This window comes from Engystomops pustulosus, chromosome 10 (genome assembly GCF_040894005.1).
Source record: "Engystomops pustulosus chromosome 10, aEngPut4.maternal, whole genome shotgun sequence".
NCBI lineage: Eukaryota > Metazoa > Chordata > Amphibia > Anura > Leptodactylidae > Engystomops > Engystomops pustulosus.
The window spans coordinates 5,586,818-5,612,913 of record NC_092420.1 but is presented as its reverse complement, the minus strand read 5'-3'; the positions used below and the strand labels follow the sequence as shown (position 1 = coordinate 5,612,913).

Below are 26,096 nucleotides of genomic sequence, written 5' to 3'. Positions count from 1 at the left end.
GAGATAGATAGATAGATAGATAGATAGATAGATAGATATGAGATAGATAGATAGGAGATAGATAGATAGGAGATAGATAGATAGATAGATAGATAGATATGAGATAGATAGATAGATAGATAGATAGATAGATAGATAGGAGATAGATAGATAGATAGATAGATAGATAGATATGAGATAGATAGATAGGAGATAGATAGGAGATAGATAGATAGGAGATAGATAGATATGATAGATAGATAGATAGATAGATAGATAGATAGATAGATAGGAGATAGATAGATAGATAGATATGAGATAGATAGATATGAGATAGATAGATAGATAGATAGATAGGAGATAGATAGATAGAGAGATAGATAGATAGATAGGAGATAGATAGATAGATAGATAGGAGATAGATAGATAGATAGATAGATAGATAGGAGATAGATAGGAGATAGATAGATAGATAGATAGATAGATAGGAGATAGATAGATATGATAGATAGATAGATAGATAGATAGATAGATAGATAGATAGATAGATAGATAGGAGATAGATAGATAGATATGAGATAGATAGATAGATAGATAGATAGATAGATAGATAGATAGATAGATAGATAGGAGATAGATAGATAGATAGATAGATAGATAGGAGATAGATAGATAGATAGATAGATAGATAGATAGATAGGAGATAGATAGATAGATAGATAGATAGATAGATATGAGATAGATAGATAGATAGATAGGAGATAGATAGATAGATATATAGATAGATAGATAGATAGATAGATAGGAGATAGATAGATAGGAGATAGATAGATAGATAGGAGATAGATAGATAGATAGATAGATAGATAGGAGATAGATAGATAGATAGATAGATAGATAGGAGATAGATAGATAGGAGATAGATAGATAGATAGATAGGAGATAGATAGATAGATAGGAGATAGATAGATAGATAGATAGATAGATAGATAGGAGATAGATAGATAGATAGATAGATAGATAGATATATTTCCCATTATTACATGTATTGCCATATCCATCAGGTTCATCTTCCACAAATCCGGGGTTACACTTTTCGCCACCTAAAAGAAATACAGAAAAGTGTAAATTCTGGAGATAATTCTTGTATAAATCCTCGGTAGTTTTACAGACGAGGCAGAGAAGGATCTGGAGCAGATGATTATTATGCAGGTTGTAGAGATTATAGATAAGTATCTGATAGTTACACTGGTCGGATACATCCTCCTGGCTGCCCGACTGCTCCATGGTAGAGGTAAGTCCCAGATATCTGTAGGTTGTCAGATGACGAGCTCAGTGGTGCCAGTGCAGGATCCTGGGTGCCCTATGTGCTGTGTCCTGGGTGCAGTGTCCTGAGTGCAGTGTCCTGGGTGCAGTGTCCTGGGAGCAGTGTCCTGGGAGCAGTGTCCTGGGTGCAGTGTCCTGGGTGCAGTGTCTTGGGTGCAGTGTCCTGGGTGCTGTGTCCTGGGTGCAGTGTCCTGAGTGCAGTGTCCTGGGCGCAGTGTCCTGGGCGCAGTGTCTTGGGTGCAGTGTCCTGGGTGCAGTGTCTTGGGTACAGTGTCCTGGGTGCAGTGTCTTAGGTGCAGTGTCCTGGGCGCAGTGTCCTGGGCGCTGTGTCCTGGGTGCTGTGTCCTGGGTGCAGTGTCCTGGGTGCAGTGTCCTGGGTGCAGTGTCCTGGGCGCAGTGTCCTGGGTGCAGTGTCCTGGGCGAAGCGTCCTGGGTGCTGTGTCCTGGGTGCAGTGTCCTGGGTGAAGTGTCCTGGGCCCAGTGTCCTGGGCGCTGTGTCCTGGGCGCTGTGTCCTGGGCGCTGTGTCCTGGGTGCAGTGTCCTGGGCGCTGTGTCCTGGGCGCTGTGTCCTGGGCGCTGTGTCCTGGGTGCAGTGTCCTGGGCGCTGTGTCCTGGGTGCAGTGTCCTGGGCGCTGTGTCCTGGGTGCAGTGTCCTGGGCGCTGTGTCCTGGGCGCTGTGTCCTGGGTGCAGTGTCCTGGGCGCTGTGTCCTGGGTGCTGTGTCCTGGGTGCGGTGTCCTGGGTGCTGTGTCCTGGGCGCGGTGTCCTGGGTGCAGTGTCCTGGGCGCTGTGTCCTGGGTGCAGTGTCCTGGGTGCTGTACCCTGGGTGCAGTGTCCTGGGTGCAGTGTCCCGGGCGCAGTGTCCCGGGTGCAGTGTCCCGGTGCAGTTTCCTGTGTGCTGTGCCCTGGGTGCAGTGTCCTGGGTGCAGTGCCCTTGGTGCAGTGTCCTGGGTGCAGTGTCCCGGGCGCAGTGTCCCGGGTGCAGTGTCCCGGTGCAGTTTCCTGTGTGCTGTGCCCTGGGTGCAGTGTCCTGGGTGCAGTGCCCTGGGTGCAGTGTCCTGGGTGCAGTGTGGTTGTGGTTCTGGTTGTGGTGACTCTCACTATATAATAGCCGGGACTTATATTCTGCAGGAAGTGAAAGTATCAGAGTCAACAATGAAACAAATCTCCTCCCCAACAGAGACTGGACCAGACACAACGTGCACATTATACAGACAATAATGACATCACACACCTGTCTCTGTATTATACCGTAATACCCTGTAATGATGACATCACACACCTGTCTCTGTATTATACTGTAATATCCTGTAATGATGACATCACACACCTGTCTCTGTATTATACTGTAATATCCTGTAATGATGACATCACACACCTGTCTCTGTATTATACTGTAATATCCTGTAATGATGACATCACACACCTGTCTCTGTATTATACTGTAATATCCTGTAATGATGACATCACACACCTGTCTCTGTATTATACTGTAATATCCTGTAATGATGACATCACACACCTGTCTCTGTATTATACTGTAATACCCTGTAATGATGACATCACACACCTGTCTCTGTATTATACTGTAATATCCTGTAATGATGACATCACACACCTGTCTGTGTATTATACTGTAATATCCTGTAATGATGACATCACACACCTGTCTCTGTATTATACTGTAATATCCTGTAATGATGACATCACACACCTGTCTCTGTATTATACTGTAATACCCTGTAATGATGACATCACACACCTGTCTCTGTATTATACTGTAATATCCTGTAATGATGACATCACACACCTGTCTCTGTATTATACTGTAATACCTTGTAATGATGACATCACACACCTGTCTCTGTATTATACTGTAATACCCTGTAATGATGACATCACACACCTGTCTGTGTATTATACTGTAATATCCTGTAATGATGACATCACACACCTGTCTCTGTATTATACTGTAATATCCTGTAATGATGACATCACACACCTGTCTCTGTATTATACTGTAATACCCTGTAATGATGACATCACACTCCTGTCTCTGTATTATACTGTAATATCCTGTAATGATGACATCACACACCTGTCTGTGTATTATACTGTAATATCCTGTAATGATGACATCACACACCTGTCTCTGTATTATACTGTAATATCCTGTAATGATGACATCACACACCTGTCTCTGTATTATACTGTAATACCCTGTAATGATGACATCACACACCTGTCTCTGTATTATACTGTAATATCCTGTAATGATGACATCACACACCTGTCTCTGTGTAATATACTGTAATATCCTGTAATGATGACATCACACACCTGTCTCTGTGTAATATACTGTAATATCCTGTAATGATGACATCACACACCTGTCTCTGTATTATACTGTAATATCCTGTAATGATGTTATCACACACCTGTCTCTGTATTATACTGTAATATTCTGTAATGATGACATCACACGCCTGTCTCTGTATTATACTGTAATATCCTGTAATGATGACATCACACACCTGTCTCTGTATTATACTGTAATATCCTGTAATGATGACATCACACACCTGTCTCTGTATTATACTGTAATACCCTGTAATGATGACATCACACACCTGTCTCTGTATTATACTGTAATACCCTGTAATGATGACATCACACACCTGTCTCTGTATTATCCTGTAATATCCTGTAATGATGACATCACACACCTGTCTCTGTATTATACTGTAATATCCTGTAATGATGACATCACACACCTGTCTCTGTATTATACTGTAATATCCTGTAATGATGACATCACACACCTGTCTGTGTATTATACTGTAATATCCTGTAATGATGACATCACACACCTGTCTCTGTATTATACTGTAATATCCTGTAACGATGACATCACACACCTGTCTCTGTATTATACTGTAATATCCTGTAATGATGACATCACACACCTGTCTCTGTATTATACTGTAATACCTTGTAATGATGACATCACACACCTGTCTCTGTATTATACTGTAATACCCTGTAATGATGACATCACACACCTGTCTGTGTATTATACTGTAATATCCTGTAATGATGACATCACACACCTGTCTCTGCATTATACTGTAATATCCTGTAATGATGACATCACACACCTGTCTCTGTATTATACTGTAATATCCTGTAATGATGACATCACACACCTGTCTCTGTAATATACTGTAATATCCTGTAATGATGACATCACACACCTGTCTCGGTATTATACTGTAATATCCTGTAATGATGACATCACACACCTGTCTCTGTATTATACTGTAATACCCTGTAATGATGACATCACACACCTGTCTCTGTATTATACTGTAATATCCTGTAATGATGACATCACACACCTGTCTCTGTGTAATATACTGTAATACCCTGTAATGATGACATCACACACCTGTCTCTGTATTATACTGTAATATCCTGTAATGATGACATCACACACCTGTCTCTGTATTATCCTGTAATATCCTGTAATGATGACATCACACACCTGTCTCTGTATTATACTGTAATACCCTGTAATGATGACATCACACGCCTGTCTCTGTATTATACTGTAATACCCTGTAATGATGACATCACACACCTGTCTCTGTATTATCCTGTAATATCCTGTAATGATGACATCACACACCTGTCTCTGTATTATACTGTAATATCCTGTAATGATGACATCACACACCTGTCTCTGTATTATACTGTAATATCCTGTAATGATGACATCACACACCTGTCTCTGTATTATACTGTAATATCCTGTAATGATGACATCACACACCTGTCTCTATATTATCCTGTAATATTCTGTAATGATGACATCACACACCTGTCTCTGTATTATACTGTAATACCCTGTAATGATGACATCACACACCTGTCTCTGTATTATACTGTAATACTCTGTAATGATGACATCACACACCTGTCTGTGTATTATACTGTAATACTCTGTAATGATGACATCACACACCTGTCTCTGTATTATACTGTAATATCCTGTAATGATGACATCACACACCTGTCTCTGTATTATACTGTAATATCCTGTAATGATGACATCACACACCTGTCTGTGTATTATACTGTAATATCCTGTAATGATGACATCACACACCTGTCTGTGTATTATACTGTAATATCCTGTAATGATGACATCACACACCTGTCTCTGTATTATACTGTAATATCCTGTAATGATGACATCACACACCTGTCTCTGTGTAATATACTGTAATATCCTGTAATGATGACATCACACACCTGTCTCTGTATTATACTGTAATATCCTGTAATGATGACATCACACACCTGTCTCTGTATTATACTGTAATATCCTGTAATGATGACATCACACACCTGTCTCTGTATTATACTGTTATATCCTGTAATGATGACATCACACACCTGTCTCTGTATTATCCTGTAATATCCTGTAATGATGACATCACACACCTGTCTCTGTATTATACTGTAATATCCTGTAATGATGACATCACACACCTGTCTCTGTATTATACTGTAATACCCTGTAATGATGACATCACACACCTGTCTCTGTATTATACTGTAATACCCTGTAATGATGACATCACACACCTGTCTCTGTATTATACTGTAATATCCTGTAATGATGACATCACACACCTGTCTCTGTATTATACTGTAATATCCTGTAATGATGACATCACACTCCTGTCTCTGTATTATACTGTAATATCCTGTAATGATGACATCACACACCTGTCTCTGTGTTATACTGTAATATCCTGTAATGATGACATCACACACCTGTCTCTGTATTATACTGTAATACCCTGTAATGATGACATCACACACCTGTCTCTGTATTATACTGTAATACCCTGTAATGATGACATCACACACCTGTCTCTGTATTATACTGTAATATCCTGTAATGATGACATCACACACCTGTCTCTGTATTATCCTGTAATATCCTGTAATGATGACATCACACACCTGTCTCTGTATTATACTGTAATATCCTGTAATGATGACATCACACACCTGTCTCTGTATTATCCTGTAATATCCTGTAATGATGACATCACACACCTGTCTCTGTATTATACTGTAATACCCTGTAATGATGACATCACACACCTGTCTCTGTATTATACTGTAATATCCTGTAATGATGACATCACACGCCTGTCTCTGTATTATACTGTAATATCCTGTAATGATGACATCACACACCTGTCTCTGTATTATACTGTAATACCCTGTAATGATGACATCACACACCTGTCTCTATATTATACTGTAATATCCTGTAATGATGACATCACACACCTGTCTCTGTATTATCCTGTAATATCCTGTAATGATGACATCACACACCTGTCTCTATATTATCCTGTAATATTCTGTAATGATGACATCACACACCTGTCTCTGGATGCTGAGAGATCAGTTGGAATTAATAAGAACTTATTACAACTTTCAGCTTCATAGAGATGAATGGAGCAGAAGGGACATGCACGTCCATCTGCTCCATTCATGCTGCGGAGTGACAAGGGGTGGGACAGACTTACCTGTACAGGTGACATCAACAAACTATAGTTGGGTCATTTACCCGGGAGTGGAGCCCCATTACTCTCAGCCCTGTACACACACATCACTCTCACACCTCTATTTGCCTGGAGCTTCTGGGAAGAACATGAAACATTTTTATAGGTCCTATCAGATTTCCGGGCACCTGCTTCACAGCGCACGGTATTTGCATAATTTTTATGGTCATGGGAACTTTCAGGGTGGGAAGGAGGGTTTTCACTGCCTCTCCCCACTGCATAGACCCCTGGTGGACACTCGGGAGGCATTCCAGGTGGTATTGAGGGGGAGCAGCTTGGGGGCAAAATATGATGGGGAGCTGCTAAGGGGAAGACCAAGAGGAGGAGCTGCTGGGGGCAAAATTAGAGGAGGAGCTGCTGGGAGGCACAAGGTAAGCTGCTGTGGGGCAGAGTCAGAGGAAGAGCTGCGGGGGGGCAAAGTAAGAGGGGGGCAGAACATGAGGGGGAGCTGCTGGGTGGGAAATTAGAGGAGGAGCTTCTGGGAGGTACAACATGCGGGGAAGCTGCTGGGGGGCCGAGTAAGAGGAGGAGCTGCTGGGGACATAACATGAGGGGGAGCTGCTGGGGGGAAAATTAGAGGAGGAGCTTCTGGGAGGCACAAGGTAAGCTGCTGTGGGGCAGAGTCAGAGGAAGAGCTGCGGGGGGGCAAAGTAAGAGGGGGGCAGAAAATGAGGGGGAGCTGCTGGGGGGAAAATTAGAGGAGGAGCTTCTGGGAGGTACAACATGCGGGGAAGCTGCTGTGGAGCAGAGTAAGAGGAGGAGCTGCTGGGGGCATAACATGAGGGGGAGCTGCTGGGGGGAAATTAGAGGAGGAGCTGCTGGGGGTGGGGGCACAATAAGAGGGGAAGCTTCTGGGGGGAAAATAAGGGGGCGCTTTAATTTGAGGGGCAGCTGGGGGCACAATATCAAAGTGACAGGGAGCTGGGGGAACACAGTGAGAGTTGGAGATGGAGGGTACTAAGTGGGACATTATACTTTGTAGAGTAAGAGGCAGAGCAAAAGGCGTACAGCAAAAAAATGACCTTTTGTGCCTCTTTCTCTGCTACAAAAGTTGTGAGGTATGACTGTATATATATATACATGTATACCGTATAATACATTCCTATACATATAGAAATGCAACATCCAGCACCTGGAGGCAGCCGGAGCCCAGAATACCGGAGTGGCTGGCGGTTGCGGCCTAGGGCTGATGTCACGGTGCTTGGTATGGGGACCGGAGGGCTGTCCTACAGCCTGGCAGCTCTCCAGCAGGTGGTGTGTGCAAGAAATATGGAGGGAGCGGCTGATGTACTGGTTCTCCCTGGGGCAACCCCTGAGTGCCTGTAAGATATGTCCCTCGGTAATGGATGGGGAAGCCCGTGGTGGTAACAGCCATATCCAGGGAACAGACGGGGGCAAACATTGTGCAAATCAACTCACGGTAATTTATTGAATAACAGGTATCAGGCAACGGCCAAAAAATAACACAGCAGATTTGGATTCTGGTACTGGAGTGATCACGGAGAGGGGTCCTCAGGAATAAAGCACCAGCCTGGTAGTAGATGCAGGCTGGGATAATGGAGATGGAACTGTGTCCAAACTATGGAAGCTGCAGCTCTGGATTAGAGTCTCCTGGACTGGACTGCGGACAGGCAAAGACCATGTGCCCCCCCTGCTCAGGGGTTTTATACTCCCCCTGGTCAGGTGGTGGCACCTCTCCAATCACACTCCAGTTTACAATACAGCCACATAATTGGATAACATCTTACACCCATTTAACTATTGCCTGTTCAGGCTGGATTTACAGCTGCTATGACCAGATTGGTCAAATACACACTGGGGCTCATTTACTTACCCGGTCAAGTCGGTGATCCAGCGTTCTCCGATGTTGATCCGGGTTCTGCCGGGATTCACTAAGGTCGTGCACCCGATATCCAGCAGCTGAGGTCCCCCGGAGTTCAAATTATTTTTTAAATTCTGCGGGTTTTCTGAATCCGTCAGGTTATCCGACGACCACGCCCCCCATTTCTGTCGCGTGAAAGCCGGCGCCGATGCAGCAAAATCCGATTGCGTGCGCCAAAATCCCGGGGCAATTCAGGGCAAATCAGAAATCGTCTGGAAACCCGACGAAAATGCGTGATTCGGACCCTTAGTAAATGAGCCCCACTGTGGGGTCATAGGAAACAATCAGTATCTAGCTCGGTCATACTCAATTCCAGGACCTCAATGCTCCAGGCAGGGGCCATTCTAGCCTTTTTGGAGGCAAAAATTGCTTTGCCTCTCCCCCTCCCCCCAGTAGTATACCCCTGAACCATTTCTCACTGTATTGGCAGGGAATATCTTTAAAAAAGCATCTACATCCCGATCAGAATGTGCTGATATTATTAACCATTGACAACATCCTCACACTGCCCCTGGCTCACTGACACTGCACATGCGGAGAGCCGTGTCACACACCACGAGTCAGTCAGTGACACAGACGTTAGTGGCATCTGGTACTTTACAGGATATGATCTGCTCCATCAGGAAGAAGACTTCACTATGATTTCTCCTGGTCATGGTTTATCACTGTTGAATTCACCGCCAGATGTCTATAGCTCCATGCAGCACATCTCCACACTGCGCCGCTAAAACAAAAAAAAAAAACAGCCACTTATAGTAGAAAAGATTTATTCGAAAATATATATTATCCTCAACAACACGAATGAAAACACATTTACCCTCCAATTGGAGAGAGAGAAAAGAGGACAAATTAGAAGAATATATACAAGTTATGAGTCTTTATTTGTAGCACATATGCACAATAACATAGGCGATGCCACCACCAGGTGGCACCGTCATAAAAATACAAAAAACAGACAATTAAAATGATGTAAAAAACATGAGTGGTATGGTACAGAACAGAAGGAACGGCTGACTGCAGACAGGTGGAATAATGGGTAAGTAAAAACCTGTTTGGTTTAAACAGTAAACTGGGTAAACGCTATCTTGTAAGCTGCCTAGCCAAAATGGCTATAATGTGTGAAGGCAAGGTCTTACCCAGTTATGTGTAGAATCACTGTCCTGGAGGAGCCGTGTCCCCGACGTACGTTTCGGCTCAGGGCGAGCCTTCGTCTGGGGGTAGCGTCTTCCAAGCAAGAGGCAGTATATAAACACGAATGAATACACTATTCCCCACATAAAACATTGGGGCACATTTACTAAGAATAGTGCATTGTGTACTATGTGCAGGGTGTGTCCTATGTGCAGTGTCCTGTGTACTATGTGCAGGGTGTGTACTATGTGCAGGGTGTACTATGTGCAGGGTGTACTATGTGCAGGGTGTGTACTATGTGCAGGGTGTGTACTATGTGCAGTGTGTACTATGTGCAGTGTGTACTATGTGCAGGGTGTGTACTATGTGCAGTGTGTACTATGTGCAGTGTGTACTATGTGTAGTGTGTACTATGTGCAGGGGGTGTACTATGTGCAGGGTGTACTATGTGCAGTGTGTGTACTATGTGCAGGGTGTACTATGTGCAGGGTGTACCATGTGCAGGGTGTGTACTATGTGCAGGGTGTACTATGTGCAGGGTGTACTATGTGCAGTGTGTACTATGTGCAGAGTTTATATTATGTGCAGGGTGTATACTATGTGCAGGGTGTATATTATGTGCAGGGTGTATACTATGTGCAGTGTGTACTATGTGCAGTGTGTACTATGTGCAGTGTATACTATGTGCAGGGTGTGTACTATGTGCGGTGTGTACTATGTGCAGGGTGTACTATGTGCAGTGTGTACTATGTGCAGTGTCCTGTGTACTATGTGCAGTGTGTACTATGTGCAGTGTGTACTATGTGTAGGGTGTACTATGTGCAGTGTCCTGTGTACTATGTGCAGTGTGTACTATGTGCAGTGTGTACTATGTGTAGGGTGTACTATGTGCAGTGTGTACTATGTGCGGGGGGTGTACTATGTGCAGGGTGTACTATGTGCAGGGTGTGTACTATGTGCAGTGTGTACTATGTGCAAGGTGTGTACTATGTGCAGTGTGTACTATGTGCAGTGTGTACTATGTGCAGTGTATACTATGTGCAGGGTGTGTACTATGTGCGGTGTGTACTATGTGCAGTGTGTACTATGTGTAGGGTGTACTATGTGCAGTGTGTACTATGTGCGGGGGGTGTACTATGTGCAGTGTGTGTACTATGTGCAGGGTGTACTATGTGCAGGGTGTACTATGTGCAGGGTGTACTATGTGCAGTGTGTACTATGTGCAGGGTGTACTATGTGTAGGGTGTACTATGTGCAGTGTGTACTATGTTCAGTGTGTACTATATGCAGTGTGTACTATGTGCAGTGTGTACTATATGCAGTGTGTACTATGTGCAGTGTATACTATGTGCAGTGTGTACTATGTGCAGTGTGTACCATGTGTAGTGTGTACTATGTGCAGTGTCCTGTGTAGTGTGCAGGGGGCGCCAGATTCAGGATGTGTGACGTGACAGGATTTGTGCATGCTCTTTATATATATACAGCCAGTAACACCCCCATAGATGGTATATACAGCCACTAACACTCCCCCATTGATGGTATATAGAGCCACTAACACTCCCCCATTGATGGTATATACAGCCACTAACGCTCCCCCATGGATCGTACAAACAACCAGTAACCACCCACAGATAGTGTATACAGACAGTAATACACACATAGATGGTATATACAGACAGTAACCCCCACAGACGGTATTTACAGACAGTAACACCCCCCTCCCCCAGGTGGCAAGTGAGAAAATAATAAACCTGATACTTACCTTTATGCTACAGCCCCAGACCTCCCCTCCGCTGATGTCTCCTCCTCGTCACTTGCCGGCAGCTGGATTTTCTGTGTGGGGACTGGAATGCGTGCTGCTGGCCTGCGTCATACACAGCGCTAAGCACAGATGTGTCTGTACTGCATCACTCTGCCTGTCAATTACATCAGCGTTCTTATAGTACAGATCTGCCGCCCCCTCAGAGGGGTTGCAATCTGCCGCCTGAGGCAGCATTCTCCCCCCCCCCCCCCCCCCTTATTGCAGATGAGGCCCAGGCTGCAGGGTAACAGAGCTATGTCCAGAGCCATAGCGCCCCCTGCTGGGCTTGTTTGAGGATCTGCGTCTCAGTGTGTCATGGAGGAGAGTGACACAAGAGTCGCCTCTAGGAAGATGTTGTGTAATGCAGGACTTTGTAGACTTTGTATTTCACAAGAAGTTCACAGAAATGTTACAATGTAACAGAAACTGGGAACTGAGAACACGGATGACATCTTTACACAGGAAGCAACAGACTGCACAATGCATACATCATAGGGATATATAGGATATAGATAACACTGCACACACTGCCATATGGTGCACACATAATACCGCTATACAGCTATACTCCTGGATAGGAAATACATAGCAGCCTACATACTGCACACATAGTACAGGATAACAGTGCTATAACACAATCAGTAACACTATATACAGCGCCACACTGGGCAGACATAATACCGCTATCAGGTTATACATCGGAATATAAAAATATAATAAAGTTATATGTAGTGCAGAAATGACACCACCATACAAGACAGTGACCTAGCGGTCAGATATAATACCGCTATTCGGTGAACTCGACTTGTCTCGTGACTAAATGAAATCACTGATACCATCGTTCACTGTCACATTATTACAATCCACATCATCAGATAATAATTCCTTCGGTACTTTTATACCGTGCATTAATAATACCACCATATAATCAGGGGCGTAACTACAGGGATGGCTGACAAAGCAGCTGCTGGGGGGCCCAGAGTTTCAGGGTCCCCTGTATCTGGGCTATTGGGTGTGTATATACCGTATGTGTGTGTGTTGTGTATACTGTATGTGTTTACATGCTGTATCTGTGTATATGGTGTGTATATGCTGTATGTATGTGTATACGGTGTGTGTATATACTGCATGTATGTTTATGCTGTATCTGTGTAAATGGTGTGTATATGCTGTATGTATGTAGGTATATATGGTGTGTATATACTGCATGTATGTTTATGTTGTATCTGTGTATATGGTGTGTATATGCTGTATGTATGTATATATGGTGTGTGTATATACTGCATGTATGTTTATGTTGTATCTGTGTATATGGTGTGTATATGCTGTATGTATGTATATATGGTGTGTATATACTGCATGTATGTTTATGTTGTATCTGTGTATATGGTGTGTATATGCTGTATGTATGTATGTATATATGGTGTGTATATACTGCATGTATGTTTATGTTGTATCTGTGTATATGGTGTGTATATGCTGTATGTATGTATATATGGTGTGTATATACTGCATGTATGTTTATGCTGTATCTGTGTATATGGTGTGTATATGCTGTATGTATGTGTATACGGTGTGTGTATATACTGCATGTATGTTTATGCTGTATCTGTGTATATGGTGTGTATATGCTGTATGTATGTATATATGGTGTGTATATACTGCATGTATGTTTATGCTGTATCTGTGTATATGGTGTGTATATGCTGTATGTATGTATATATGGTGTGTATACGGCATGTATGTTTATGTTGTATCTGTGTATATGGTGTGTATATGCTGTATGTATGTATGTATATATGGTGTGTATATACTGCATGTATGTTTATGTTGTATCTGTGTATATGGTGTGTATATGCTGTATGTATGTATATATGGTGTGTATATACTGCATGTATGTTTATGCTGTATCTGTGTATATGGTGTGTATATGCTGTATGTATGTGTATACGGTGTGTGTATATACTGCATGTATGTTTATGCTGTATCTGTGTATATGGTGTGTATATGCTGTATGTATATATGGTGTGTATATACTGCATGTATGTTTATGCTGTATCTGTGTATATGGTGTGTATATGCTGTATATATGTATATATGGTGTGTATATACTGCATGTATGTTTATGCTGTATCTGTGTATATGGTGTGTATATGCTGTATGTATGTATACATGGTGTGTATATAATTGTTAAGGAGGTCGCACTGGTTTCGGACGCCATCTTGACTACTGTCCACCATCTTAGATACAGCGGCCACCTTGGGGGGGGGGGGTATGCTTCCCTCTTAGAAGCAATAGGGTTAAATGTTTTAATTCAGCTATTTTTCTCATTTAAACTGTTGTTTGACTTTTCACAATATCCTTGGCATTTCTTACTGTCCTTCGGGCCTCTGTATTCTTGTTATTTATTTTGGTTATGAAGAAGCTTCTAGGAGCCATTGTGTAGTATAAACAATATCTGTGTACAAGGTCTCTGAGAACTGAGCACAATTAATTAACTTTCTTTTCCCAGAATTTGCTGATGACCAATAGCTTTGCAGTGTACTATTCACGCCCCTTTGATGATTCTTCTGTTTGTTATATATTATGCATTTTGATTATTAAAAGGGAGAAGATTTTGACTAAGAAATTGACGTATGTCTTGGTCTCTATGTTCAATCATGAAAGGGTTAATTAGGACTCACCTTACAAAAGTCAAGAGGGCTGTTGGGGCCCTGCATAAAAATCCCTAACAATATTTGGCGTCCCTGGGTGGGCTTAGGAGTAAACAACAACAACACCAAGACAGCCTCCGTGAAGAGTCCCCGCCGGCTTGGTGAACAGAACTGACCAGAGAGCTCTCAGGGTAAGATATTAATTTTTTATTGTCTACCTTGATATGTCACTTCTGGTTCACTGGTTGGACGGACCGGGTAAGACTGTCTCTGTGTTATGTATTTGTCACTGTTGTTCACTGTAACCTAAGCTCATAGTTTTTGGCAAAGAACCACTTTGTAAGGTGATGGACAGAGACTGGACAGAGACTGGACAGTGACGGATGGTCAGACAGTCTGTGATGTTAGCTGAAACTGTGGGACGGGAGGGAGTAACCCTTAGAGGTCCGCACTGCTAAAGTAGGAGATACTTTGTTGTGATTGTCAGATTATCATATTGTCTATAGTACTGTTTGACTAGTGTCAATAGGGTTGCCCATAGAGGTAGAGAGCTCAATTTGTGCACGTGCAGCGGAGACCCACTCTGATCAAGTGTGCGTTTAGCTTCATTTTGGAGTCTGAACGACTTTGTGGATGACTGTAAGAACTAGTAGTGACTTGGTAAAGAGTCAGTAAGAGAGTTGACTTGGTAAAGAGTCAAGGAGAGAGTAGTTCAGTAAAGAGAGTTGATTTGGTTAAGAGTCAATAAGGGAGACTTGGTAAAGAGTCCTCTGTGGAAGTCTGGTATCTAGTTTCTTTGGGGTCGGTCACACAAGGTGTCGGATTCGTTGTATCTGTGGGGGACAGGTTTGGCAGTGTTGCAGTTGTAGACATTTGTGATGGGAAGTAAGCAAAGTAAAGTAAGCCAAGGGTGCGGACCTAGAAAAGCTACTCAGATTGTGTCCCACAATGAGGGGAAAGATGATGTAAGTAGACAAAAGGTTGTTGAGTTAAGTAGGACTGATGGAAAAGTGTAAGTTGACATGATCGGACATAAGGGCTGGTAGTTTTGTGTTTGAAGTGAGAAGTAAAAAGTATTGAAGGTTTTGGGATGTGTCAGATGATCTGATGATTGTACAAGTGAGAAAACTTGATCAGATTAGGAAACAGACACTTATAGCCTCTGACTTTGACGGACGGACCAGGACAGAGTGACTGGGATTCTTCTGCGTGCCCAATGAAGAAAGAGACAGGCGATAAGGGACATTTCAAAGTTTTTGATGTGGAAACAATTAGAGAAAAATTACTATAAAAAGTGTTACAATGTCTCCGGTACCTGCTTTCTGGCATTTAAGGGGTTAAAAAAAGGGTGGGGGCTGTTGGAGCTGCGTTTTGTTTTGTGAAGAACTGACATGTGCTGTGTCTGTCAGTGACCTTGATGCTCACGGAAAACTGAATTTCTCCATATTGAGTTGCTTGGAATCTGTGTTCTGTTATCTCGTGGTTTAAAGGCTAGTGAGAACATTTACATTTGGGAGGGGTAGATCGCTGTGTTTAGACTTCTCCCTGACAATCTAAAAAAGACTTGAAGGAATTTATTTGATTGTGGAACAAGAATACAGTATGATGTGATGTCCTCCTGTGTACCCCATGAACAGACTAAGCAAGAATGAGCCCCCCAACTGTATTACAGAGCCTATGACTGACTTTTGTTCCTTTTTGATTAAAAACCATCTTAAGTGTACCTGGATTTTATTGAGACGTTGGAGTCTGGCCAGAACTTTATAGGTAGCACAGAACACTGGGCTGGAGATGAGGTGGAGGACTCTGACACATTGACATACAGAGGGAATAGAGGATGTTTCACAGACCACGCCGAAGTGAGATTGACAACATCTCCGGAAGTCTCAACCGACCAACCCAAGTGGGCGTTGTGGGGAGGAGACATTACTGTAGTGAGTGGCGGAGACGGCCCCAACAGGGCAGGACAAGGGGTGGTTACGGACAAGGATGTCAGCGAGAACAGCACCCCCAAACAGAGTTATCGCCTTTCATTGTAGAACTCTCCCCTGCTAGTCCGATGATGATTTTAGCCCATTCCCGGTCAAGAAGAGACTCAGAAAGAACAGCCGGATACATGTAGCATGGTCCATGACCTCCAAGCTGCCAATGAGTGTACCGAAGCCCAGTGGTCCCTAGCCCAAACTGGCAGCAGTCCCCGAGAGTGACATATTATTCACTGTTATTGATTTGGCAAATGTTTTCCTCTCTGTGCCCCTACATGAAAATTGCCAGTACCTATTTGCCTTTACCAGTTTAGTATTCCAGTACACCTGATGTAGACTCCCACAAGGGGGGTAAAACTCACCCAGCCAATACCCCATGGCCCTACAGGGAGTAGACTGGCAGACTAGCCCCTCACTGGATGTTCTCCTTTTCAGTATGCGGAGGACCTACTGTTGTTGTTTGCCAGGATGCATTTATTGACCTTGTGTGTTTTCTGTTCCAGAAGGGTTGCAAAGTTTCCAGAGATAAGCTCCAGTACTGCCAGGAGAAGGTGGTCTTCCTAGGCTACTGCTTCTCAGCCACAGGCAGATACCTGACAGAGGAGAGAAAGCTGGCAGTCCAGAATGTGCCCCTGCCCTGAGGCCCTAAGCCTCTTCACATGTTTCTAGGACTGGCCAGCTCCTGCAGGCCTGGGATAAGGTCTGCTGCCCCCAGCCTGATGCTGCCCCTCTATGACTGCATTGCCTCTTCCCCATTTGCCCTTAGTCAGGAGGCAATTGATGCATTCCATAGCCTTAAGCTGGCAAATCCTGTCTGCCCCGGCCCTAGGCACATGCCACTGAACCATACCTTTTATTTTATTTTGCACTGAGTATGTAGGCCACAGGTGTCCTAGCCCAGGAACGTGGTGGCCTCCCCAGTGGCCCACTATTAGGCCCGGTTAGACTCAGTCGTGAGGGGAGCCCCTCATGTGTCAGTAGCTGCAGCCAGCAATCTGCTCAGCAAGGCCAGTGAGCTGATCCTAGACCCTAGATCACTCAGTTACAGTGCAAACCCCACTTACCTTGCACAGTGTCCTCACCCAAGTACAGCCCAAATATCTGAGCAAAGGCCAGACAGCTCAGACTCCAGTGTGCACTCCTGATGCCCCAGGATACACTGATAAGGTGCACAGCTCTGAATCCTTCGTTCTATCACCAGTCTTCCAGGATTCAGAGAGGGGGGAGAGAAGGGTGATTAACCCAGATGTTGAGTTTTTTTCTCATAGATGGCTCCAGGTCTGCAGGAGAAGACAGACGGTTCTACACTGGATATACAGTGGTCAGTGGCGCACATGAGGTAGTACAAGCAGAACCATTCCCTCCCCACAGGTCAGCGCAGGAGGTGAAGTGACGGCACTCAGGGAAGTGCTACAGCTGGTGGAAGGTAAAAGGGCGAACATCTATACTCAAGGTATAGTCCTGGGGTCTAAACACAACTATGAACCCATATGGAAGGCTAGAGATTTCCTCACCTCTGCAGGGACCCCCTTTAAGCATGGCACGCTGGTTAAAGAGCTCATGGATGCTCTCTTACTTCCATAAGAGGTGGGGATAATAAAAGTAAAAGCACACACAATTTGGTGACTTCACAAGCCAAGGGCAAGTATGTGGCTGACGGGATGGCGAAGGCAGCTGCACAGATGGAGCCCAGAGACTGTCCTGAAGTCTCAGCGGTGAGTTCTGAGCTAAAAGTTTGATCCACAGGTGTTCCAGTCCCTGGTGGCCCAAGTGTCATCAGAAGTGAAGGAAGAGTGGAGGAAAGCTGGAGCCCTGATGCCGATGGGACCTGGATGCTGGGAGAGAGGGTGTGCCTGCCCAGAGCCCTGCACCCGACAGTAAGTCAAGTAGCCCACGGACACACACACATATTCCAAATGGCCATGCTAGTGCACATAAACCACCAGTGGTTTGCCCCGGGCATTACTACCCCTGTCACTAGAGTAGTGAAAGCCTGTATAGTCTGTGCCCGCCACAGCCGGGTAAGGTGGTAAAGACCCCACAGAAGGTGACACCCAAGCTGCTGTATCCCTTCCAGAGACTGCAGATGGATTTTATCCAGCTACCAAAAAGTGGTACGTAGGAGTACGTGCTTGTGTGCATTGATCTCTTTCCAGGGTGGCCAAAAGCTTCTCCCATGACCAAGGCTACTGCCAGAGCTGCAGCCAAGAAGTTGGTGAGTGAGATTTTTTCTGCAGGTTTGGACTTCCAGAGACCATAGAGTCCGGTCGCAGAACCCACTTCACTGGACAGGTAAAGACCTGAAACCTTGTCCCTCCTGGGTGTAGAACAGGCCCTGAACACCCCCCAGCATCCCCAAGTTAGTGGTGGGATTGAAAGACCAAACTGCACTCTTAAGTTAGAGAGCCAGGAGGCCATGGAAGTAAAAGGCAAACCATGGTGCGTGTGCCTTCCTGCTGCCCACCATTCAGTTAGGACCACCCTTAACAGAAAGATGGGATTGCCCCCCTTTGAAGTACTTTTTGGCTGTGCACCCAGACTAAGCCCTTACTTCCCACCGACCCTATAGCTGATGGCAGGAAACCAGGTGGAATGTGCCACACAGTTGAGCCAGGCCTTGAAAAAGGTCGGCAAAAGTGTTTCTGATTCCTTTTTCAGATCCAGACAGAGAGCTCAGGACGCATAACCTGAAGCCTGGAGACAACGTGGTGGTAAAGGGACACCAGGGAGAGAGTCTGGAGCCTCGCTACGACGGTCCTTTCCAAGTCCTGCTGACCAGTGACACGTCTGTGAAGCTAGAGAGATTTGTGAATTATATCGGAGATGCTTCCCAGAACCGCGTGGCTTTGGACATGACCCTTGCTGAGAAGGGAGGAGTCTGTAAGATGGTGGGAGTGGCTTGTCGCATATACATCCCAGATGACATCGCCCCCTATGGATCCATTACCCATGCTCGTGAAAAGATTGAAGGACTGTCCAGGGAACTCAAGAGAAACTCTGGGGTGGACACTTTGTCCTTCACTTTGTGGTTGGGGGATTGGAAGGGTTTCCTTTAAGCGGGGGTGATATTGGGGATTGTGATTTTGCTCTTGTCACTTACTGCGTGCTGTGTGGTCCCCCTCATCAAGTCCACCATGTCCCAGATGGCCGTCAGGAGAAGTACCCGGAGCGGAGGATGATGCTGCCTGTTTACAAACCTGTGAACTATGGGATCTCAGTGATGTGATGTGAGTGTGCAGACCTTTAACCCTTTTAGTGACTGGCCTCCAGGGGATCTGGTGAAGAGTTAACAAGTCCAGCAGGTACGGGCTTAGCCTACCTGTATGTACCTGGAGCTTGAGGAGGTCGCTTTAAGAGGTTGTAGGTCTGCAGTCTCAAACAAGGGGGGAATTGTTAAGGAGGTCGCACTGGTTTCGGACGCCATCTTGACTACTGTCCGCCATCTTAGATACAGCGGCCACCTTGGGGGGGGGGGTATGCTTCCCTCTTAGAAGCAATAGGGTTAAATGTTTTAATTCAGCTATTTTTCTCATTTAAACTGTTGTTTGACTTTTCACAATATCCTTGGCATTTCTTACTGTCCTTCGGGCCTCTGTATTCTTGTTATTTATTTTGGTTATGAAGAAGCTTCTAGGAGCCATTGTGTAGTATAAACAATATCTGTGTACAAGGTCTCTGAGAACTGAGCACAATTAATTAACTTTCTTTTCCCAGAATTTGCTGATGACCAATAGCTTTGCAGTGTACTATTCACGCCCCTTTGATGATTCTTCTGTTTGTTATATATTATGCATTTTGATTATTAAAAGGGAGAAGATTTTGACTAAGAAATTGACGTATGTCTTGGTCTCTATGTTCAATCATGAAAGGGTTAATTAGGACTCACCTTACAAAAGTCAAGAGGGCTGTTGGGGCCCTGCATAAAAATCCCTAACAATAATGCATGTATGTTTATGCTGTATCTGTGTATATGGTGTGTATATGCTGTATGTATGTGTATACGGTGTGTGTATATACGGCATGTATGTTTATGTTGTATCTGTGTATATGGTGTGTATATGCTGTATGTATGTGTATACGGTGTGTGTATATACTGCATGTATGTTTATGCTGTATCTGTGTATATGGTGTGTATATGCTGTATGTATGTATATATGGTGTGTATATAATGCATGTATGTTTATGCTGTATCTGTGTATATGGTGTGTATATGCTGTATGTATGTATATATGGTGTGTATATACTGCATGTATGTTTATGCTGTATCTGTGTATATGGTGTGTATATGCTGTATGTATGTGTATACGTTGTGTGTATATACTGCATGTATGTTTATGCTGTATCTGTGTATATGGTGTGTATATGCTGTATGTATGTATATATGGTGTGTATACTGCATGTATGTTTATGCTGTATCTGTGTATATGGTGTGTATATGCTGTATGTATGTATATATGGTGTGTATATACTGCATGTATGTTTATGCTGTATCTGTGTATATGGTGTGTATATGCTGCATGTATGTATATATGGTGTGTATATAATGCATGTATGTTTATGCTGTATCTGTGTATATGGTGTGTATATGCTGTATGTATGTATATATGGTGTGTATACTGCATGTATGTTTATGCTGTATCTGTGTATATGGTGTGTATATGCTGTATGTATGTATATATGGTGTGTATATACGGCATGTATGTTTATGTTGTATCTGTGTATATGGTGTGTATATGCTGTATGTATGTGTATACGGTGTGTGTATATACTGCATGTATGTTTATGCTGTATCTGTGTATATGGTGTGTATATGCTGTATGTATGTATATATGGTGTGTATATAATGCATGTATGTTTATGCTGTATCTGTGTATATGGTGTGTATATGCTGTATGTATGTGTATACGTTGTGTGTATATACTGCATGTATGTTTATGCTGTATCTGTGTATATGGTGTGTATATGCTGTATGTATGTATATATGGTGTGTATACTGCATGTATGTTTATGCTGTATCTGTGTATATGGTGTGTATATGCTGTATGTATGTATATATGGTGTGTATATACTGCATGTATGTTTATGCTGTATCTGTGTATATGGTGTGTATATGCTGCATGTATGTATATATGGTGTGTATATAATGCATGTATGTTTATGCTGTATCTGTGTATATGGTGTGTATATGCTGTATGTATGTATATATGGTGTGTATACTGCATGTATGTTTATGCTGTATCTGTGTATATGGTGTGTATATGCTGTATGTATGTATATATGGTGTGTATATACTGCATGTATGTTTATGCTGTATCTGTGTATATGGTGTGTATATGCTGTATGTATGTATATATGGTGTGTATATACTGCATGTATGTTTATGTTGTATCTGTGTATATGGTGTGTATATGCTGTATGTATGTGTATACGGTGTGTGTATATACTGCATGTATGTTTATGCTGTATCTGTGTATATGGTGTGTATATGCTGTATGTATGTATATATGGTGTGTATATAATGCATGTATGTTTATGCTGTATCTGTGTATATGGTGTGTATATGCTGTATGTATGTGTATACGTTGTGTGTATATACTGCATGTATGTTTATGCTGTATCTGTGTATATGGTGTGTATATGCTGTATGTATGTATATATGGTGTGTATACTGCATGTATGTTTATGCTGTATCTGTGTATATGGTGTGTATATGCTGTATGTATGTATATATGGTGTGTATATACTGCATGTATGTTTATGCTGTATCTGTGTATATGGTGTGTATATGCTGCATGTATGTATATATGGTGTGTATATAATGCATGTATGTTTATGCTGTATCTGTGTATATGGTGTGTATATGCTGTATGTATGTATATATGGTGTGTATACTGCATGTATGTTTATGCTGTATCTGTGTATATGGTGTGTATATGCTGTATGTATGTATATATGGTGTGTATATACGGCATGTATGTTTATGTTGTATCTGTGTATATGGTGTGTATATGCTGTATGTATGTGTATACGGTGTGTGTATATACTGCATGTATGTTTATGCTGTATCTGTGTATATGGTGTGTATATGCTGTATGTATGTATATATGGTGTGTATATAATGCATGTATGTTTATGCTGTATCTGTGTATATGGTGTGTATATGCTGTATGTATGTGTATACGTTGTGTGTATATACTGCATGTATGTTTATGCTGTATCTGTGTATATGGTGTGTATATGCTGTATGTATGTATATATGGTGTGTATACTGCATGTATGTTTATGCTGTATCTGTGTATATGGTGTGTATATGCTGTATGTATGTATATATGGTGTGTATATACTGCATGTATGTTTATGCTGTATCTGTGTATATGGTGTGTATATGCTGCATGTATGTATATATGGTGTGTATATAATGCATGTATGTTTATGCTGTATCTGTGTATATGGTGTGTATATGCTGTATGTATGTATATATGGTGTGTATACTGCATGTATGTTTATGCTGTATCTGTGTATATGGTGTGTATATGCTGTATGTATGTATATATGGTGTGTATACTGCATGTATGTTTATGCTGCATCTGTGTAAATGGTGTGTATATACTGCATGTATGTTTATGCTGTATCTGTGTATATGGTGTGTATATGCTGTATGTATGTATATATGGTGTGTATATACGGCATGTATGTTTATGCTGTATCTGTGTATATGGTGTGTATATGCTGTATGTATGTGTATACGGTGTGTGTATATACTGCATGTATGTTTATGCTGTATCTGTGTATATGGTGTGTATATGCTGTATGTATGTGTATACGGTGTGTGTATATACTGCATGTATGTTTATGCTGTATCTGTGTATATGGTGTGTATATGCTGTATGTATGTATATATGGTGTGTATATAATGCATGTATGTTTATGCTGTATCTGTGTATATGGTGTGTATATGCTGTATGTATGTGTATACGTTGTGTGTATATACTGCATGTATGATTATGCTGTATCTGTGTATATGGTGTGTATATGCTGTATGTATGTATATATGGTGTGTATATACTGCATGTATGTTTATGCTGTATCTGTGTATATGGTGTGTATATGCTGCATGTATGTATATATGGTGTGTATACTGCATGTATGTTTATGCTGTATCTGTGTATATGGTGTGTATATGCTGTATGTATGTATATATGGTGTGTATATACTGCATGTATGTTTATGCTGTATCTGTGTATATGGTGTGTATATGCTGCATGTATGTATATATGGTGTGTATATAATGCATGTATGTTTATGCTGTATCTGTGTATATGGTGTGTATATGCTGTATGTATGTATATATGGCGTGTATACTGCATGTATGTTTATGCTGTATCTGTGTATATGGTGTGTATATGCTGTATGTATGTATATATGGTGTGTATATACTGCATGTATGTTTATGTTGTATCTGTGTATATGGTGTGTATATGCTGCATGTATGTATATATGGTGTGTATATAATGCATGTATGTTTATGCTGTATCTGTGTATATGGTGTGTATATGCTGTATGTATGTGTATACGGTGTGTGTATATACTGCATGTATGTTTATGCTGTATCTGTGTATATGGTGTGTATATGCTGTATGTATGTATATATGGTGTGTATATACGGCATGTATGTTTATGCTGTATCTGTGTATCTGGTGTGTATATGCTGTATGTATGTATATATGGTGTGTATATACTGCATGTATGTTTATGCTGTATCTGTGTATATGGTGTGTATATGCTGTATGTATGTATATATGGTGTGTATACTGCATGTATGTTTATGCTGTATCTGTGTATATGGTGTGTATATGCTGTATGTATGTATATATGGTGTATATACTGCATGTATGTTTATGCTGTATCTGTGTATATGGTGTGTATATGCTGTATGTATGTGTATACGGTGTGTGTATATACTGCATGTATGTTTATGCTGTATCTGTGTATATGGTGTGTATATGCTGTATGTATGTATATATGGTGTGTATATACGGCATGTATGTTTATGCTGTATCTGTGTATATGGTGTGTATATGCTGTATGTATGTATATATGGTGTGTATATACTGCATGTATGTTTATGCTGTATCTGTGTATATGGTGTGTATATGCTGTATGTATGTATATATGGTGTGTATACTGCATGTATGTTTATGCTGCATCTGTGTAAATGGTGTGTATATACTGCATGTATGTTTATGCTGTATCTGTGTATATGGTGTGTATATGCTGTATGTATGTATATATGGTGTGAATATACGGCATGTATGTTTATGCTGTATCTGTGTATATGGTGTGTATATGCTGTATGTATGTATATATGGTGTGTATGTACTGCATGTATGTTTATGCTGTATCTGTGTATATGGTGTGTATATTCTGTATGTATGTATATATGGTGTGTATATCCTGCATGTATGTTTATGCTGTATCTGTTTAAATGGTGTGTATATACTGCATGTATGTTTATGCTGTATCTGTGTATACGGTGTGTATTTGCTCTATGTTTATACATATATAAATGTGTGTATATATTTGAGTGTATGAATTGTGAGTATACACATATGTATATATATTATTTTTTTTTTTAAGCGGTCAGACAGAATGGAGTCTGTAACAAGCAATAGATAAGTCCCAATCCAATCAATAATCCACAGGTGCCGTGCTGTACACAGGAGACCTGGCAGTGCTGCCCATGGTCACAGACCACACAGACTGCACCAGGACATTGCAGTCTACAGTAGGTGATCCCCTAGGAAGGACACATTTGGGAATTGCATCTGTCCAATAACAGAAAACACAACAAAGTGGCAAAACTCCACCTTTATATTCCTGGAAATCCACAAAACCGTGAAAACCGGTTTTAAGACGCCATTCACACGTGTCATGCAGAAGGCAGAGGAGTCTATGACATTGTTTGTCTGGGGCTGTTTAGTTCTCTACCTGGACACTAGGGGGCGTAGTGTCTGCTCAAGGTCTCCAGCTACTTGTGACATCCAGATCTAATCATCCGATAACCCTGAGAACAAAGGTCCTGCAGTAACTGCCTCCCACCATTACTAATGGGAAGGGGGGGGGGGGGGGCACATAGTTTTGTTGCTACAGAAAGACATGCCGTTTTTAACCTTAGTATGCAGATTCTGAAAAAGTTTGGGACTTTTGTATAAAAAAACTACTTACAGAAAAAATCATACCTCCCAACTTTTGTGGAGGAGAAAGAGGGACAAAATGGCGGCGCGCGGAGCGCGCCGCGGCGATTTTTTTACCCACAGAAGCCACACCCTAGCCACGCCCCCTAACCACACCCCCTGGCCACGCCACTGCTCATACCTTCAACGCATCCACTGGCACCAATGTATATTTATGTATATAATTGGGGGGCATATTCCACTCCCCCTAGACAACGAGCATGCCCTCCTAGACAACGAGCATGTCCTCCCCTAGACAACGAGCATGCCCCCCCCAGACAACGAGCATGTCCTCCCCTAGACAACGAGCATGTCCCCCCCTAGACAACGAGCATGTCCCCCCCAGACAACGGGCATGTCCGCCCCCAGACAACGAGCATGCCCCCCCCTAGACAACGAGCATGCCCCCCCCTAGACAACGAGCATGTCCCCCCCAGACAACGAGCATGCCCCCCCCT

At 42.5% G+C, this 26,096-nt stretch overlaps 1 protein-coding gene across 2 annotated transcripts in view; it reads right to left on the bottom strand.

The window, feature by feature from the left end:
- LOC140104261 (protein SSUH2 homolog) overlaps nt 1-26,096 on the bottom strand; it is a 56,402-nt gene that overhangs the window by 27,321 nt on the left and 2,985 nt on the right. Inside the window, exons 2-3 of one of the 2 annotated variants that reach the window (XM_072127726.1) lie at nt 9,436-9,558; nt 1,023-1,082 (exon numbers count right to left, since the gene is read on the bottom strand). In XM_072127726.1, the coding sequence (XP_071983827.1) occupies nt 1,023-1,082; nt 9,436-9,490 (115 nt within the window). In that variant the 5' untranslated portion in view covers nt 9,491-9,558. Of the gene's footprint in view, nt 1-1,022; nt 1,083-1,226; nt 1,442-9,435; nt 9,559-26,096 lie in introns of those variants that run through there. The other variant, XM_072127727.1, reaches the window with a different exon arrangement.